This window comes from Callithrix jacchus, chromosome 21 (assembly GCF_049354715.1).
Source record: "Callithrix jacchus isolate 240 chromosome 21, calJac240_pri, whole genome shotgun sequence".
Taxonomy (NCBI): Eukaryota; Metazoa; Chordata; class Mammalia; order Primates; family Cebidae; genus Callithrix; species Callithrix jacchus.
In genome coordinates this window covers 48081584-48098757 of record NC_133522.1, presented here as the reverse complement: position 1 = coordinate 48098757, position 17174 = coordinate 48081584, and the positions used below count along the sequence as shown (strand labels likewise).

At 54.7% G+C, this 17174-nt stretch overlaps 1 protein-coding gene and 1 long non-coding RNA gene across 4 annotated transcripts in view; one reads left to right on the top strand and one right to left on the bottom strand.

The window, feature by feature from the left end:
- The window catches only part of ABCG1 (ATP binding cassette subfamily G member 1), an 82385-nt gene that overhangs the window by 14723 nt on the left and 50488 nt on the right, over positions 1-17174 (bottom strand). For both annotated transcript variants that reach the window (XM_035283233.3, XM_035283234.3), the window contains exons 3-8: positions 14018-14135; positions 11708-11840; positions 8101-8151; positions 2798-2943; positions 1254-1377; positions 130-244 (exon numbers count right to left, since the gene is read on the bottom strand). In XM_035283233.3, the coding sequence (XP_035139124.1) occupies positions 130-244; positions 1254-1377; positions 2798-2943; positions 8101-8151; positions 11708-11840; positions 14018-14135 (687 nt within the window). The remainder of the gene's footprint in view (positions 1-129; positions 245-1253; positions 1378-2797; positions 2944-8100; positions 8152-11707; positions 11841-14017; positions 14136-17174) is intronic.
- LOC118149953 (uncharacterized) lies at positions 11774-14567 on the top strand. 2 transcript variants are annotated; one of them, XR_008478356.1, is made up of 4 exons: positions 11774-11908; positions 12230-12937; positions 13836-13983; positions 14192-14567. It is a non-coding gene; the product is annotated as an uncharacterized LOC118149953 (long non-coding RNA). The 2 variants fall into 2 exon arrangements; XR_004737728.3 differs by having other exon boundaries at positions 11840-12937.

Genomic DNA, 17174 nt, shown 5'->3' with positions numbered 1-17174 from the left:
CTGGGTGACACTTGAGCCATTTGTGGCATATTCAAGTGATTTCCGAGTTGGGGGCGTCGGCTAAAAGTGAAACCCACAGAGGAGGAAAATCCCCTTCCCGTCCCCGACTCTGCTTAGGGCTCCGCTTACCAAAATCTGCTGGGTTGTGGTAGGTTGGACAGTTCAGACCCAAATCCCTCAAATATGGCACAAGATTGGAGACTTTTCCCCGGTACACACATTGTCCTTGACTCAGGACGTAAAGCTGGAAAAAAGTAAGAAGAGAAAGGGGTCAAGCCTTGCCCTCCTAGGAAAGCACCAGGAGCTCCCAATCAGTCAATCTATCAATCAGCCAATCAGTCAGCCCAACAACCAGCTGCTTCCTCTCCTGAGCGCTTGCTATTATCCCCCAAGGGCCCTGTTAAAATTTGAAGGGAAAGCCGTGATAAGTCACGGGAGACAGAATACCGCGTGGCCAGGAATGACGTTATTATATTGCTTGCTTTTTCTTTTTCATGCTAACCACGTGCTCAGAAAAAATTTTGGAGCTACACACGTTTTGTCCCTTTGTGACTGCTTTTGTTCAGACCAATATCAAAACATGATTTTTTTTTTTTTTTTGATGCAGGGTCTTGCTCTGTTGACCAGGCTGGGGTGTAGCGGCACGATCTTGGCTCAGTGCAACTTCTTCCTCCCGGGCTCAGGTGATCCTCCCACCTCAGCCTCCCAAGTAGCTGGGACTATAGGAGTACCCACACCTGGATACTTTTTGCACTTTTTTTTCTTTTGTAGAGACAGGGTTTCGCCACATTTCTCAGACTGTTCTTCAACTCCTGAGCTCAAGTGATCCACCCACCTTGACCTCCCAAAGTGCTGTGATTACAGGGAAGAGCCACTGTGCCTGGCCAAACCCTAAGATTTATAAACCACATGATATTGTGCAAATGCTGTAACCTGTCAATCATTCTGGAAAACAACTGTCACCCCACCCCCATTTTAACAGGGGAGGTGATGAAGCCTTACAATGCTGGTGACACCCAGAATCCCACGACCCACCACCGGGGCCAAGAGAGGACTCTGCTCAGCCCCTTCAGCTCCCCAGCCCCCTTCCCTGCCTGTGGGTCCAGAAGTCTCACAAAACCTAGCACCTAAACACTCTCAAAAATGAAGACACCCTACAAGGTAACAGAAGGCTGTTGGTGCCCAGGGTTCAGGGTCACCAGGCCAACCTGAGTGCAGTGGTAATCTGGCGGGGAGGCCCGGGGCCCACGTACCTGGTCAAACAGCTCGAAGAGCTTGGCACTGGGCTGGTGGATGGTGCAGATGATGGACCGCCCCCCCTGAGCCAGGCCTTTCATCAGTGAGACCACCTGGAAGCAGGAGGCGCTGTCCAGGCCGCTGCAAGTCAAGGGGGCACTGTGAGATGCCCGTGGGCGGCAGGAACAAACCACTGGCCATATCCCAGGGGCCCAGGGAGTCCCTATCCCAGAGGGCTTGGCATCAGGGGCCCGGAGCTGCAGCTACCCTCTCCCAGACTGCTTTTCTGTTTGGCTGCTCAGGGGGGAGCACACAGTGGGGCTTATCATGCTGCATTTTATTCCTGGCAAGAACAGAGGAGCCCCAGGGAGCCTTGCTGCCAGAGTCCAGGACAGAGGTGGGGGGTCCCCACTCATCTGGGCAGGAGGGGACTTCACCACTGTCCAGGCAGGCAGCTGGGCCTCCAGTGGTCTAGTGATCTGCAGTCACCACCCCCACTTCTCATCTTCCCCCTAGGGGGCTGGCGATGGGGTGTCACCCCATAGAAGGGGGCCTTGGTGCAGCCCAAGTGGGCTTTACTCTGGCAGGTGTTTCACTGTCCAGCAAGGTCCTGGGGACCTCTTGTCTCTTCTCCCTTCCTGGCCCCTCAGACCTATTCCTGTTCCCATCCCCTCAACTCTGAAGTGACAGGTCAGGGGAGACAAGTATGTGCTGGGAAGTCCCCCGGTGCCCACACATTCCTGCAAGATGCTACTTAAGGCTTCATTGTGGCCTCTCTTTTCCTGAACTGTCTTATAGACTGGGACTGTGCAGGCCCAAGAGAAACAAACACATGACCCCTCCCCGCAGAAGGCTGCTGACACACTGCTGTCAGATCTAGCTGGACTTTGGAGAGGTGAGTGCTTGGCAGAAGTGAGACCACATAAAGTCTGGCTGAAGTCATTTCAGGAGCAGCCTGGTTCCCATCCTGGGACAACTGAATAGGACACGCGCCGGAGTCAGGTGAGCTCGACCCATGGCCAGGGGCACCAGAGCCAAGACTCCAGAGCAGCGACTTCCCAAGGGAGCCCCAAACATAAAGGGCATCACCCAGGAAAGGGATCAGGGCACCCGTAGCTATAGAGGGCTGGTGAGCACCCGAGGGAGGGTTCTGTCCTGCGGGCATCTCTGAGCCTCTGATGTGGTAAAGTGTGAGGCGTTTCCAGAACACATCTGAAGACAGAACACATCTGTCCCATGACGCTGGCCTTCGGAGTGACTGAGCCATGGGGAACTTGCATCATGGAAGAGACAAGCATCATGAAAGGGAGATGGTTTCCCCCAAAACCATATCTCCAGGCTCAACACATGCCTTGCCGGCCTCAGCAGAGGGACGTCTCTGAGCAGAGGCGGGAAGGGGTATAAGTCAGCCCCTCTGCCCAGCAGTCCCAGATGGAAGGAGGAGCCACTGGGCGAGCAGAGCTCACCTCACCCCTCTGAGGCTGCATCAGGATGTCAGGGTCACCTGAACAAAGGGGCTTCTTCCTGCTCCTGGACACCAGCCCAGACGCTCCTGACTTACCTGGTGGGCTCATCGAAGAACATGACTGGTGGGTTGTTCACCAGCTCCAGTGCGATGGCCAGGCGCTTTCGCTGGCCACCCGACAGGCTCCCCGTTCGCGTGTTGGCGCAAGACAGCAGGCCCAGTGCTGTCAGTATCTCCTTGACCTGGGGGCGGCAGAACCAGAGACATTGGATTATTTGAGCTGCCAGCCAAAGCTCACCACCTCCCATGGCCCACGAGGGAGACCTGCTGGCTGCCCTCAGCCTGCTGGACACACTGTGCCTGGTCCACATGGAGGTTGCCCAAGTCGAGCCCTCCCCAGGCTGCCTGGTGCCAAGTGGGGCAGGTGCCATTTCCACATCAGCAGTCCTGATGAGGGACAGAGGTTGCCCAGAGGCTGTGCAGCAGTGCTGGGGTCAGACCTGAGGGCTTTCGTCCTCATCAGCCATATGGCCTCTGGCAGGTGCTCAGGGCACCTTCCTCACTGCTAAGCCTAGCCCAGTGCCCTGTACAGAGAAGGTGTTCAGTAAACAGTTGAACTGATGGATGAATGGACACATGAGAGGATGCACAATTTCTGGTGGTTTCTGCCCAGATTGAAGGGGAGGGTCACTGTGACCGTTACTTGAAAAAGTGAATGCAGAGAGCGCAGAGCAGCACGGAACCCTCGAAGGCTCTTCCCAGAGCTCTTGTCATTGCTGAGGTGGGCGTTAAGGGCAGGGACACAGTCATAAGCACCAGGGCTCTCAGGAAGGGGGACAGCGTCACTTTTGTTCTTGTAAATAGGTTTGACTTGAAAGCAAGGTCTCCAAGGTGCCAGGAAGGCAATGGAACAGATCTGCAGTGCCCCTCAAAGCAGTTATGACCCATGGTAGCCACCCCTCGGCCCAGGCTCCAGGAAGCAGGCTGCACGCTAAGATACAAGCAGGGCACTGTGCACGGAGCCCTCCCTGTGTGCTCCGGATTATTGATCCTGTACTGACTCAGGGAACACAGAGGTCAGCAGATTTCTGTGTCGGCTTGGTACTGCTTTCGCCCCCGAGTCTTCTCAGAAGCAGGCCTGGGTCAGCCACTGCCATCCTTGCCTCCCTACCCTGGGGGCAGCCGGCCTGGGCCTCCCTCCAGCATTCACCCAGCTAGCCTCCCCACCCCGGTGGGGCAAAGCCAGCGGACCCTGGTCCAGCGGCTCCTCTAGGGAGATGAAGTCATCGGAGGGAGCAGGAACACACAAGGAAGAAAATTTCCACTCTGGGCTTTTGAATTATTTATGCACGGTCAGTACAAAGTGCAGCTTTGGTGACAGAAGGAAGCGGGGCACGGCTGCTGGACCGGCCAGGGCAGGTGGCAGTGCAGGGTCAGCTGACCTGGGCTCCAGCCCTGTCCTGAGCTCTTGCTGATGCTCTTGCCCCAGCTCTGGTGCCTCCACTGGACTACTGGCTCTGAGGGCCACCAAACCAGAAACAGCTTCCAGGAGGCTGTCTGGAAAGGCTGGCAGGTGGGGGGCATGCAAGGTGGGCAGGGCCCTCTTCTGCTGGTGTCCCAGGATGAGGCCTCGGGGTCTTCTGGAACCACTGGCCACAGCTGGGGCTTCCAGGCTTACCGTGGGGCCCCACACATGCGCCACATCTTCTTCTCTCCCTCCCCTCTGACAGAGGGGATGCTGGAAACGGAGGCCTCTGTGGATGCCTTTCCCTCTGCACCCTTGCCCATGAGCTGGGCCCACCCCACTTTCTCCAGAGTCCTCTCAGGAGGGACGCCACCCAGGTGGGTCTATTTTAAAGACTAGTCAGAAAGAACAAACAATGATCTCAGTTGTTTATACATTTTCCCTAAACAAGAAACTTGCAAGCCTGGTGTAGCTCCAGCCCCCTGGGGCCTCCCAGCAGGTGCTCCAGGGAAGGTCTCAGCAGCCCATGCTGCCCCTGGGGGCCTCACTCTTGAGGAAGTGGCCTTGCTGGAGGGCTCTGGGGAACTGAGGCTGCTTTGCTGGGAATCAAGAAAGGCCGTGCACAACTCATTCCACCGACTACTAGAACGTTCCATTCCATTGTGTTTCCATGAGACAGAGAGAGAACCTGGACCCAGGTGCACCTCAGGGGTTAGAGGGAAGTGAGTGAAGCCGTGACATGGCTGCGTGTCCTCCTGACGGCTGAGGAACAGAAGTGCGGGTCCCAGCTGCGTCTGCTAGTGAGAACATGTGGTGGACGCAGTGTGGCCCCTCCGTCCTGTGTGGAGGGCTCTCTGCACTGTTCAATCCAGCCTCAGAGGAATCAGGACGGTGCCAGGGGCTCACTCCTCGGGGGTGATTCAGCCACATGAGCTGATATTTTTGCCCTTGTAAACCCAGCAGAAAGCAGCTGGAGGCTGTCTTCGGGGCTGTCTTAGGCAGGGCCCAGGTGCCATGAGGACACACACCCTTGGGTGCCGCCTGCCCTCAGGCCCCACGTAGCTGCTCCCAGGAGGCGCTTCCATTCCCTGCCGAGGTGCTGGCTTGTTCTGGGTCTTCTCGCTCCGGCAGGTGAAGGGCCTGGCTTGCTGTGGCCTCGGCACAGAGCCTGCTGAGGAGCACTCACTGTGCACCCAGGGAGAGTCTTTCCCGAGCTCTTCCAGAAAAGGCTGGTGGCTGTCACCTCGAGCTGCAGGGAATTGATCCCACAGTCCCTCCATAGGGATCACATGGGCTCCATCGACCTCAGAGACCTTAAAGAAACATCCAGTTCAGGCTGGCACTGGCCTGAAAAGCAAGTGGGGCCTGGCTTCCTGTCCCCATGTTATAGGGCAAAGCTCGGCTCGTGCATGGCAGGCAGTAGCCCAAGGCCACCAGTGGGTTCCAGGAGGGGTCCCCTGTGTGCTTAGCTCCACCTCACTCCAGGACCTCTCCGTGTTAGCAGGGCTCTCCACCCTCTGCCTCCACACCTGCTCCCCCCGAATCCGGTGATCCCCAAGACCCTCTCCCTCATCTGCTCTGTCCTCAGACCTTTGGTTTGGATCAGAGAGACAGAATTCCCTCTCTCCAGTGCCTCATGCTCCAGAGCGCTCGGCCCCTCTTCCACAACGACCATCAGTGGCTGATTCCACCATCTCTCCTTGGAGCCCCCACAGCTGCCCCTCAGCTTGCAGGCCAGCGTCTGGAGGGGTCTTTGGGACCTTGAAGGAGGGCAAAGAGATTGGACTGTGCTTCCGACACCCCTTGAAAGCAGGGAGGTTGGGGGATGGGAAGGAGGGCCCTGAGAGGTGGTCCCAGGGGCACTGTGGTCCTCTGGGCTTCAAAAGGAGCAGCTTCTTGAGTCTCCGGGTGGAAAAGCCTCTGCTCTGTGGGGGCCCTGCACACTCTTGCCAATCTCTCCTCTTGTCCTGCAGCTGATGGCAAGGAGGACCCAGGGGTGGGAGGCGGCAAAGCTGACCTCAGACAGGGAGAGTGGAGGTCACCCTGGCTCAAGCCCGGGGCCCCCGTTCTGTTGATTTCTGTGCATCTCCCACGGGAGACTTTGCCGAGACTCAGCTCTGACAGCTGGCTTTCTGTGTGTTCTTCCGTGTGCCTTCGGTGTGGAGAATGAAGGCTGTGATTTAGCGCCCCACACCAGGCACTTCCACAACAGAAATTCCTGTCTCAATTCCGGAGGCCACAGTCTGGGGTGGAGGGCAGCAGGGCTGGTTCCTAAGGCCCCTCTCCTGGGCTGGCAGATGCCGCCTCCTCCTGTGTCCTCATGGGATCATCCCTTGGGCTGTGTCTGGGTCCTCTTCTCCTCTCACAGGGACACAGTCAGACTGGACTGGGCCCCCCATATGAATCCACTTTAACTTCATCACCTCTATTAAGACCCTATCTTCAAATACAGCCAATTCTGGGTTTCGGGGCATAGGCTGTAACATACCATCTTTTTTGGGGTACTCAGGCCATAACACTCATCTTCCATAACTTGGTATCATCAACACTCTTGGGCTTGGAGGTGATGTGTGTGTGTGTGTGTGTGTTGAGGGGGGCGCAGATGTCTATGTTACGTTGTTTAGAAAACCCTGTCCAGAGAGGGTTCTCGCCTTTCAACCTAGACAATAAAGTCACAAGGCTGGGTCTTCTGTCCTCATGAAGGGCCAGAAACACATGATTTCCACGTTTTCTCTCTTTTGGGTTCCGTTAATCCATTTTCTTTTCAATCTCAGAATACAAGAATTCCACACAAAACATTTTCTGTAGCAATGAAGCATTATTTTACTTCTCTCAGACACTGGGCTCTTTCTACCTACACTGGGCATTTGAGCCCCGGACCGCGATGACATGGGCTGAGTCCTGAGTTTCAAAGGGTGCAGTTGCCGGGCAGAGGCGGGGAGAAGGAGTGTTAAGGTGCCGGGCAGAGGCAGGGAGAGGGAGCATTAAGGTTGTCCGACTCTTTCCTCCATAGCAGAGTGGTTCACATTTACTTAATATTAGCGGTTACGCACCACAGCAGAGGGGGAAATGATGAAAACAGAATTGCTGGGTGTTTCTCTATCCCATCAATCACTCCATTTTAAACCAGGACACAAGGGGCCAGGTCGAGCCATTGGCACTAACCCAGCAAACCTCACTCTCAGTGGCTGGACTGCGGTCATGTAAGGGTGTTAGGAGAGAAAGATAATGTTACAGAAGAGGGGTTCCCCAGACCCCATCTCATGCTGAAAATCCCACCAGCACTCGCCAGAGTGGAAAGGACAGTGGGCTTCCCAGGGAGGGTGTGTGAGCCCAGGCTGGTGGGCTCCTTCCTGTGTGGCTTTCTGCTGCTCCCCCTGGCTCTACCCACCTGCACCTGTCCCTGCTTCTGAATTTGTGAAGAAAAAAAAAAATTGGCTATGGGGATTAGAAAGTCTTCATCATCCTGAAAATGTCTTTATTTTCTTTTTTAAAAGGCTGGTTAATAACACGTAAGAACTAAAGTTCTTCTTGCAAGTGCGGGTGGGTGGAGGGTGGTTATTTTTAAATGAATGACTAACCATCTTCATTGTTTTTGTCTTATAAAACATTGAATACAGATCATATTAAACACTGAAAGGTGCAGCACTCGTGGTCTAACCCTGAAGCTGGCATCTTCTGGCCCCATGAGTGCCAAGGCTGCCGCCCCTCACGTTACATTGTGACTCCTACATCTGAGAATCAAATCCATGATGTGTGCACCAGATCCATCTCTCCTGGCGTCTGGCTGCAGCAGGCCACAGCACTCCCTGAAATGTCACCTGTCCCACACACGGAAGGCAAGGCAAAAACAAATCAACAAACAAAAGCCAGTGCCAGAAACCCGGCAGGCACGCTTTCCGCATGCCCTCCATGTACTTTCCGGACCACTTACCATCTCCCTTCTGCCTTCATCCTTCTCCTGAAGCTTCAGATGTGCCGACACCTGCGGGGGACAAGGACAGCAGTGTAGAAGCAGAACAGATGGCCATCAGCAGGGTGAGCTTCATGGCCGCACTGCAGACTGTGGTGCAGCTAGCCACAGTGCCACTGGCCACGGTGCAGCTAGCCACAGTGCTGCTAACCATGATGCTACTACCCATGGTACAGCTAGACACGGTGCCACTAGCCATAGTGCAGCTGGACACAGTGCCGGTAGCCACAGTGCAGCGAGACACGGTGCCACTAGCCATGGTGCAGCTGGACACAGTGCCGCTAGCCTGCTAGCCACGATGCCGCCAGCCACAGTGCAGCTAGACACGGTGCCACTAGCCATGGTGCAGCTGGACACAGTGCAGCTGGATACAGTGCCACTAGCCCACTAGCCACGATGCCACTAGCCACAGTGCTGCTGTCCATGATGCCACTAGCCACGGTGCAGCTAGCCACAGTGCAGCCCACTGATCGCCATGGAAAACCCAAGGAGTTCTTGGCTTCCCATGCCCCCTGCTTTAATAGTGGTAGGGTGGCAGGAGAGCAGTCCGTGTGTGATGCTTCCAGCTATCTCAGTGGGATTCTCTGCTGTACCCAGGAGAGAAGTCAGATATGGGCAATTTAGAGGTAGGGGCTTGGCGATCCACCTGGGCAGAACCAGCGGTCTGAGTTAGGCGTTCCATAAACCATATGTTAAACTGCTGAGGTTTGAACTTATCCACAGGGAGAGTCTTTATGCCGCAGGAATTTACAAGGGCGACACGCAAGGATGCCGCATTTTTTTGTGTTTTTTGAGATCGCGTTTGCTAGCACAGCGCTGGCTCCTGGCCCTGCCTGGGAAAACCCAGAGCAGAGATCACCATGCCCAGGATCGGCCTGGCTTCCACCCTCCTGCCTACAGTGGCTTTGGGCAAACACGCAGCCTCCGTCTCCTCACCAGCATAACAGTGAGGTTAAGCTCTGTCCACCTCATTAGCTAGAGAAGTTGCTGTGAGGACCAGAGGAGAGAGTGGGGTGCAGGGGGGAGTGGCAAAGAGGTCCTAGGTCCCAGAGTTGGACAGAGTCAGACGCATGCTCCTGGGCAGAGCCAGCTGCCTGCATGCAACACTGCCTATCATTTCTCAGTCTGCCTGGCAGCTGTGAGGGTGAAGGGCACAAAAATGCACAACTGGGTCTGATGTGGGATCAGAACTCCCCAACAGGTGGCCGGTATCTCCTGCGTGTGGGAAAGGACCTTGAATGATAACCCACACCATCGTCGCAGACTATTTCTCGAAGGCCTCGTGAAATTCTCAGAATCAAAATCGAATTGAATTTGATTCTGAAAATAGATTATTTCACAGCAGGTCCAGTGGCGAGGTTGGAGAGGACAGAGAAGACAGCAGGGGTCACTAGTCACATCTGCGGAGAAAGCAGCCACTGGGTCTCGAGCACGTGGCCTTGGGGTTCACTCAAGAACTCACTGAGAAGCCAAACTCACACTACCAAAGAGGCAGGAGCAATTCGGGAATCAGCAGGGTGTGTGTGAAGCTCGAGTTTACGGCATACACAGAACAGTGACCAGCAGGTAAAGAGAACTTCACGGCTGCTTTGCACCTTATGTTTGCCCCCTCCTCAGAGGTCCTCGTGCCCCATCTGAACGTCCATTTGGAGGCCAGATCAACAGTCAGGGTACCATGGGGCACACAGCGCCTAGGTAGGCTCGGCCCAGGGAATGGCATCCGCTTACCCACAGAACATGCAGGACCAGGGGACATGAGTGGGAATAGCCCTGCAGGTTCCTCTCTTTCTGTTTCCCCACAAAGAAGGTTAGATAGCAGATCACGTGTTTGCAAATGTAACCTGCTTCTCTTTGCTGAGCTAAGAACCCCTTGGCATTGCCCTTCACATGACACGCTAGGCAGCTGCCACTCTCGGTCACCACAGGGAGGGAGCTTTGCCCAACCCCAGTCAGAAAGGCCAGGTAGGATCTCTCCAGGCAGAAAACCAAGGTGAACCCTCATCTATGACCAAAGCACAGAGCAGACCGAACTGAGGGTGTCCCCTAGGGTGCCAGGAGAGACGTGAAGCCTGGAGACTCTTTTTTTGCAGCGAATAAAGAGGAAGCAGAAAAATAAACAGCCCTCCACACAAAGCCAGCCATGACTGGCAACCGGAGCTGCATGCTGATTTTCAGTCTCCTCTTGATGGGAGGATTCTCATGGCCACCTCTGAGTTGAGCCTTTAAAAAGTAAACAAAAAATGGCCCCCGCTGGGCACAGTGGCTCACACCTGCAATCTCAGCACTTTGGGAAGTCGATGCAGGCAGATCATGAGATCAAGAGTTCAAGACCAGCCTAGTCAACACAGTGAAACTCGTCTCTACTAAAAATACAAAAATTAGCAGGGCACGAAGGTGGGCACCTGTAGTCCCAGCTACTTGGGAGGCCGAAGCAGAAGAATTGCTTGAACCTAGGAGGCAGAGGTAGCAGTGAGCCAACATTGTGCCACTGCATTCCAACCAGGGTGACAGAGTGAGACTCTGTCTTAAAAAAAAAAGGCCCTGGAAGCCCAGAGGCATGGCACTGGGCTGGGTCATGGTCTGCCCAAGGAACACAACCAGCTGTTTCAGAAAGCCAGGCATAGGACACCTCCTGGACCCTTCTGTGGCCCCAAGAGGGGGAGGTATTTTTAAACCTCCCCAAATGCTGGACTTGTCCACAGGGAAGGTAAGTGAAGACACTATGGGAAGGCTTACTAGGAGTGAAAAGAAACAGTCACCAAGTTGAATGGATTAGGCACCAACTGTATACCAGAATTCCACCCCCCCCTCCCTGCATCTTCCCTTTCAGTGTTTACACCGACCCTGTGCGGTCCTGCAGATGAGGACACTGAGGCTGTAAGGGGGAAGCAGGTGCGTGGCAAGGAGGTCGAGCTGCCAGTCACAGGCGCACCTTTGGAGGAGACAGCTCTGGCCACACATGGCCATCGGCAGCCGGGCGGCCCTGGGCTCCTTGCGTTACTGGGGGAAGCTCCATTTCTCATCCACTTTCTTGGGATGACCTATCTGGTGTGTGTAGAGCTATGTGCTTGGGGCCAGGGATCCAGGAGATGCTCGGCCATTGCTGGTTTCATTTTCCCACCTGGCAGGCAGCTGACTCAGAGGAATAGACCCTTGGGGTTGACTAAGACACCAGGTGAGTGGGTGCTTGGGCCAAAGACACAGAATGACTCAAGGATGGCTGATGGGAAGGAGAATCCCAAGCATTGGCCTGCAGGGGAAATGGGATGTCCGCTGCCCTGGTTGGATCACCCAAGTCAGCTGGGTTACTAACCTTCTCAGAAGCTTGACCCCAACCCTGCCAAACAAGGCCCATTAAACTCAAGGTCTTGGGGGTTTGGGGATGAAGCTGCTGTCCCAACAGCAAGCCTGGAGTTAGAACTCTGCTAGAGGGAGGTGCTGACTGCGCGCAGGCTGCCTGGCAGAGCCTTCCGGTCTCTCGCAGCTGGGCTCGTGGCCAGTACTGTGTGGTGTGGGAGCTGGGGGGCAGCGGGGTGGCAGGGGTGGGCGGGGCAGCATGGGAGCTCACCATCATAGCCTCCTGCACGGTGAGGTGCGGCAGCAGCATGTCGTCCTGCATGATGTAGCAGGACACCTTCCGGAAGCAGCGCAGATCCCGGGGCAGCCCATTGATGAGGACGGCTCCCTTCATGCCCGTTTCCCTGTAGAGCCAAGGACAAGGGAAGCCATCAGCTGCTGGCTCCTGCTGCTCCTGCGCCTCCTGGCCCAGGTGAGGGGAGCCAGAGAGCGGGCTCACCTCCCAGCTGAACCACGGGCCACAGGGACCCCAAGGGGCAGAAAGAGACTGGACCTAGCTAGCACTGCTGCCATTGGGAGGAAGAAATTCCACAGAGAAAGTGCCTGGGGGGAAGAGGAAGGCGCACACAGGCCTCCATGGGAAGGTGTATCTATACTCAGGGTGACAGCAGCTCTGTCTTGACCTCCCAAAGACACGCAGGCATAGTCCTATACGCAGTCACAAGGTGGGGATGTACAGCCCCTGGATTTGTGGGGGTTTGTAAGACTGGCTTCTCAATAATTCTGTGTGTAGCTCAGGCTGCGCCCGCTGCCCGAAGACCAGACTTCTGCAGATGTCAGGCCTGGGAAGGAGCACCAGCAGAGAGGGGCTTGGAGCCTGGGGCCAGAACCCGCTTAGCCGAGTGAATGGCCCTTCTCCAGCAGGGAGAACTCTCTCTGGTGAGCAGGCTGAGTCCCCAGGTGCTCCTGTGAGGCAGGCACGGCCTCACCAGGCACAGTCATTCACCGGCTGGTTCATCTGCTCACTGCAGACCTACTGTGCACCTCTGCCCCTTGCCATTCCTCCGGGTGCATGAGTGCCGCCCAGGAGCTGGTGTGTGACACAGGTAGTCTATGCTCTATGCCTCTAAGATCCAGTTTCTCTAGCCCTACCTCCTAGATGTGATAGAGAATCAAACTGAGGAGCCTCTATGGAGACTAATGAAAGCATGCCTAGTTTCCAACTCCACTCAGCTTGTCACTATGACTGGGGGCCTGTGGCCACGTCCCTTCACTCCTCCAGGCACCGGCAGGGATCAGCTGGCTTCCCCTGGATCCCCAGGCCTGAAGGCCCCTCCTGAGTTGCCTCTGAAGCTCCAGGATGCCAAGCACCCATCAGGCTGCCAGGAGCTGTGGGCGCATTGATGAGCTCAGAAGCAGCCGCCCTGAAGGATACCCAGTCCCCTCTGGCCCTGCATCCCTCTGGGAACTCAACTTTAGCCTTCAGATGTGACTCTCGCAGGTAGAGAATTGCCATAAGTGAGATGTTTTTCAAATCCTAATTTCTGGCATTAAGGTTGAATTCAGAAACTCTAAGGAAAAGGTGGTATTTACCATTTTTTCAGTAAATGAAATTATTATTATTTGCTGAAGTTAGTAAATAAAACCCAGCAGACATGAAAATAACCGACTTTAACAGAGCATTTTAAAAACGCTTCTGAAGATTCTAATCCAAGTTTTCTAATCATTCCCAAACGGATGACACTGGGCACAATGGTCACCAAACTTCTTTGTTTTTTGTTGTTGGTGGTGGTGGTTTGTTTTTAGATGGAGTTTCACTCTTGTAGCCCAGGCTGGAGTGCACTGGCACAATCTCGGCTCACTGCAGCCTCTGCCTCCTGGGTTCAAGCGATTCTTCTGCCTCAGCCTTCCGAGTAGCTGGGATTACAGGCACCTGCCACCATGTCCAGCTAATTTTTTCTGTATTTTTAGTAGAGATGGGGTTTCACCATATTGGTCAGGCTGGTCTCAAACCCCTGACCTCAGGTGATCCGCCTGCCTCAGCCTCCCAAAGTGCTGGGATTACAGGAGTGAGCCACTGCGCCCAGCCCAAACTTCTAGACAACTCTGACCATCACAAGCCCCAGCCAAACAGTTTTCATTCTCTTCTGAAAATGCCCTGTCTCTCTTCGGCTTGCATTCACTCCTGTTCTCTCCGAGTTCTCCAGCCACCCCTCTCCCTGACCTTGACCTTCCTACCTCTTCCTGTCCGTGTGGCCGGGCTGAACCGAGTGGCTGCTGTGGCCACTCTGCCCAGGGACCCCTCTCTGAGCATGGCTCTCCGCTCAGCACATGGCCCTTCGCGAGTGCAGCCTCTCAGTGTCATTCTCTCTCCTGGACCCGGTTTCCTTCCGTTCCAGAGCTTCCTGACCCAAAACGCACCCTGTGCTCCGCTGGAGCCTGTGTGTACAGAGCTTTAAGAAGCTACCACTGTAGACCACAGCCTGCTCCAGGTGATGGGGCTGATGGAAGGAGCCCCACCATTTCCATTGCTGGCCCGACACCCAGGTGAGAACTTTGCGCCCCGGGCAGGGATGCTCACCTGTATCCGGCCAGGATGTTCATCAGCGTGGATTTCCCTGCCCCGGAAGGACCCATAATGGCCACCAGCTCACCACTGTTGAACTTGCCAGAAATTCCTTTCAGAAGGGTCTTGTATCCTGCAAGAAGCAGATCACATGCATGTTCATTTCATTTTGTTTGATCTCCGATGCAGTAAATATGCAAATGTTGAAGCACACGTGACTGAGGCCGAAGTAGCCTTCGACGTCCCGGAGCAGAAAAGGCTGCATTCCAGGGAAGAACGTACACTTCGTGTCTTTTTAACTCCCTGGTCTACGTCTTCAATTGCACTTCACGGGTTATAGTAATGATAATCATTGCCAGCATGTGTGTAATGCTTTAGGCTTACAAAGCACCTCCCCACTCATTGTCTAGTGTATGAGGAATCCAGCATTCCCATCTCAGAGTGAGGAAGCGATGGCCAGTGGGCCGGGGTGACCTGCCCAGGTTCTCAGCCCAGAGCTGCCCCGTTACCAGTTTGCTCCCACACCGATATGGTACGTGTGTCTGTATTAATTAATAATTCACTTATTGCATCTACAAATTATTTATGCTTTATATATTTATATAAGTATACATTATGTATATATGATTTATTTATAATCAACATATAATTAAATAATCAATATATTATTAATCTCAATTAATAATTAAGAAAGTTTGTCATTTTGCAGCCACACCAAATTGCTTTGGAATTTCTGCCAAGTCTCCATCTGAGAGCTTTATAAACGGGGAGAAGCTACACATCCCAAGCAAAGCCACATTAATGTTTTCTCAAATAGACTGTTTAAATGTGCTGTAAATAATGAAACAGAAGCAGCTGGGTGCATAGATAATGCATCCCAACCCAGCACTTCTTAGTGCAGTATCAGATCAGAATGCACCCTTACATAATCAAGAATCGTGTGAATGCAATTTTGGCTCCCACACATTTCAAAATACCTAAAGAGACAGGGACCCATGGGGTCCTTGGCCCAGTCCCTTGTTTTCTCCCAGTCACCAACGGGGCACCCAAACCTGTGTGTTTGTGAGAGTCTGGCCCAGGGGAGTTTGCTCCCTGCTGTCTTCCTGTCTTTCATAGATAGGACACCGGAAAATGCCAACCTGTCACCAGGCGCCACCTTAATTTGGATGTGGAGTCCCTAAGGCCTTGTTTAGGGGAGCGAGAGAGCTGCAGAACCAGCCAGGAAGCTTGCTGTGCTGGCACTGAGAATCATTACAGAGAGGGCGGCTGTCGCCCCAGGGAGGGCCAGGAGAGCCATCCCGGCGGGGGAAAAGCACAGGAAGAAAGGGCCGGGGCCGGAGAGCAGCTCAGAACTGCAGATGAACCAGCTGGTACCACAGGGCTGTGGATGACATTGTTTACAAACACGCAGCACTTGAGACCTGAACAAGTGAGCAGGGCCGGAGGAGGGCCGGGGGCCCCAAGAACAGCTCTTCTGCTGAGCCACGGGTGACCCTTGGTGGACAGGCAGATGGAAGAGCTGGGACCACAGAGACCCTTCCTCCACAGGAGCAAGCTCCCCAGCCACAGAGTGCTGCAGCACTTTGGGGACCCGGGCCCCTGATATCACCAAGAAAGCACTACATGCTGGGTACCTGCTAATGAGTGTCTCTCGTCTATTCAGGGCAGAAGTGGAGCTGCTCCCCAGCAGACCTCCCTCAGGCTGTGTCCTCTCAGTTATGAGCCTCCTGAAGGCGCCCGGTCATGGTGCTCACCGGCAGCCATCCACTGCCCGTGGTCATGACACCCACGAGGGCACTTCATGCCTTGGGCTCTGAGAAGCCTCTCTCCCTCTATCCCTCTGCCCACCTCTCCTGCTGGGCACAGCCTCTGGGCTCTCACCTTTGACAGTGCCTGGGGCTGACCCCCAGTGCTGGGGTCCACTGGTGGGGTCCAGACCACCACCCTGGCTGGAGGAAGCCTACACAGGCTGTGATGACCCCCAGGACCCCAGGAACAGGACAGGGCGGGGAGGCTGGGAGCATTCAGCCCTCTCATGGGAAAGGTAGGACAGGTGGTCTCAGGTTGGCCTTGCTGTTGAGAGCCACCAAACTGGAATTGCGAGAATATGCACCAGACAAAGAGGGCATGCGACTGGGCTGCAGGGTCCCCTCCACCGGGCCTCATGGGTCCAGCCATGGACACAGGACCCAGTTTGAGGCTGTACTACTCTAACATTACAAACCTGGTTTCCTTTCTTTTTTCTTTTTTTTAAAAAGACATGCATTTGGGATTTAAGGATCTTCAAAGTGGCTCTGGAAACAAAGTCCAGTAGACATTAGTCTGCCCTGCTATGGGACAGCTGGGTGCGACAGCGACCTTGTGCAGGCCTAAAAGTGAGTCCCGGGCTGAGGGGAGCAGGAAGCACAGTCAGAGCCTTCCCGTCATTGTTGGGTTTCCTGAGTACCCAGGGTGCACGCATGCACACACACACACAAACACAAACACACACACACAGACGCACACACACAGATGCACATACACAAACACACACACACCCCTCTGCATTTATGTAAGGAAATCATTCTCCTGCACAGCCCTGCACTTGCTTCCCCTTACAGAAATAGAAAAGGAAGATGGGACCATCCCACCCCCTCGCCCGCCCTACTTTCCTGCCCCTGAGTTCTGTGCAGCCTGCTTGCTGGCATCCTGGACATGCACCAGCCTCCCTGTCCTTGTGGGCTCTCGTTTTCCCGCCCCTGAGTTCTGTGCAGCCTGCTTGCTGGCACCCTGGACATGTGCCCACCTCCCTGTCCTTGTGGACTCTCGTTCACAGGGGGCACTGTCTTACACTGTTTTTCTGGCTGGGATCGTGAGCGCCCAGGATAACAAGCACAGAAACTGCCAGAGCCAGGGCCACTGAAGCCCTATCAGCCCCGTGCAGGGTGCCCAGTTTCAACATTTGAAACAGCCAGATGCTAGCCCAGACCAGAGCTTAGACAGGACCCAGACCAGACCAGACAGAACTCAGATCAGACCCAGAGAGAATCCAGACAGAACCCAGACCAGGCATATATGGAACTCAGACCAGATTCGGACCAGACCCAGACCAGGCCTAGACGGAACCCAGACTAAGCCCACACAGAACTCAGACCAGGCCCACACAGAACCCAAACCAGAACAACAAATCCCA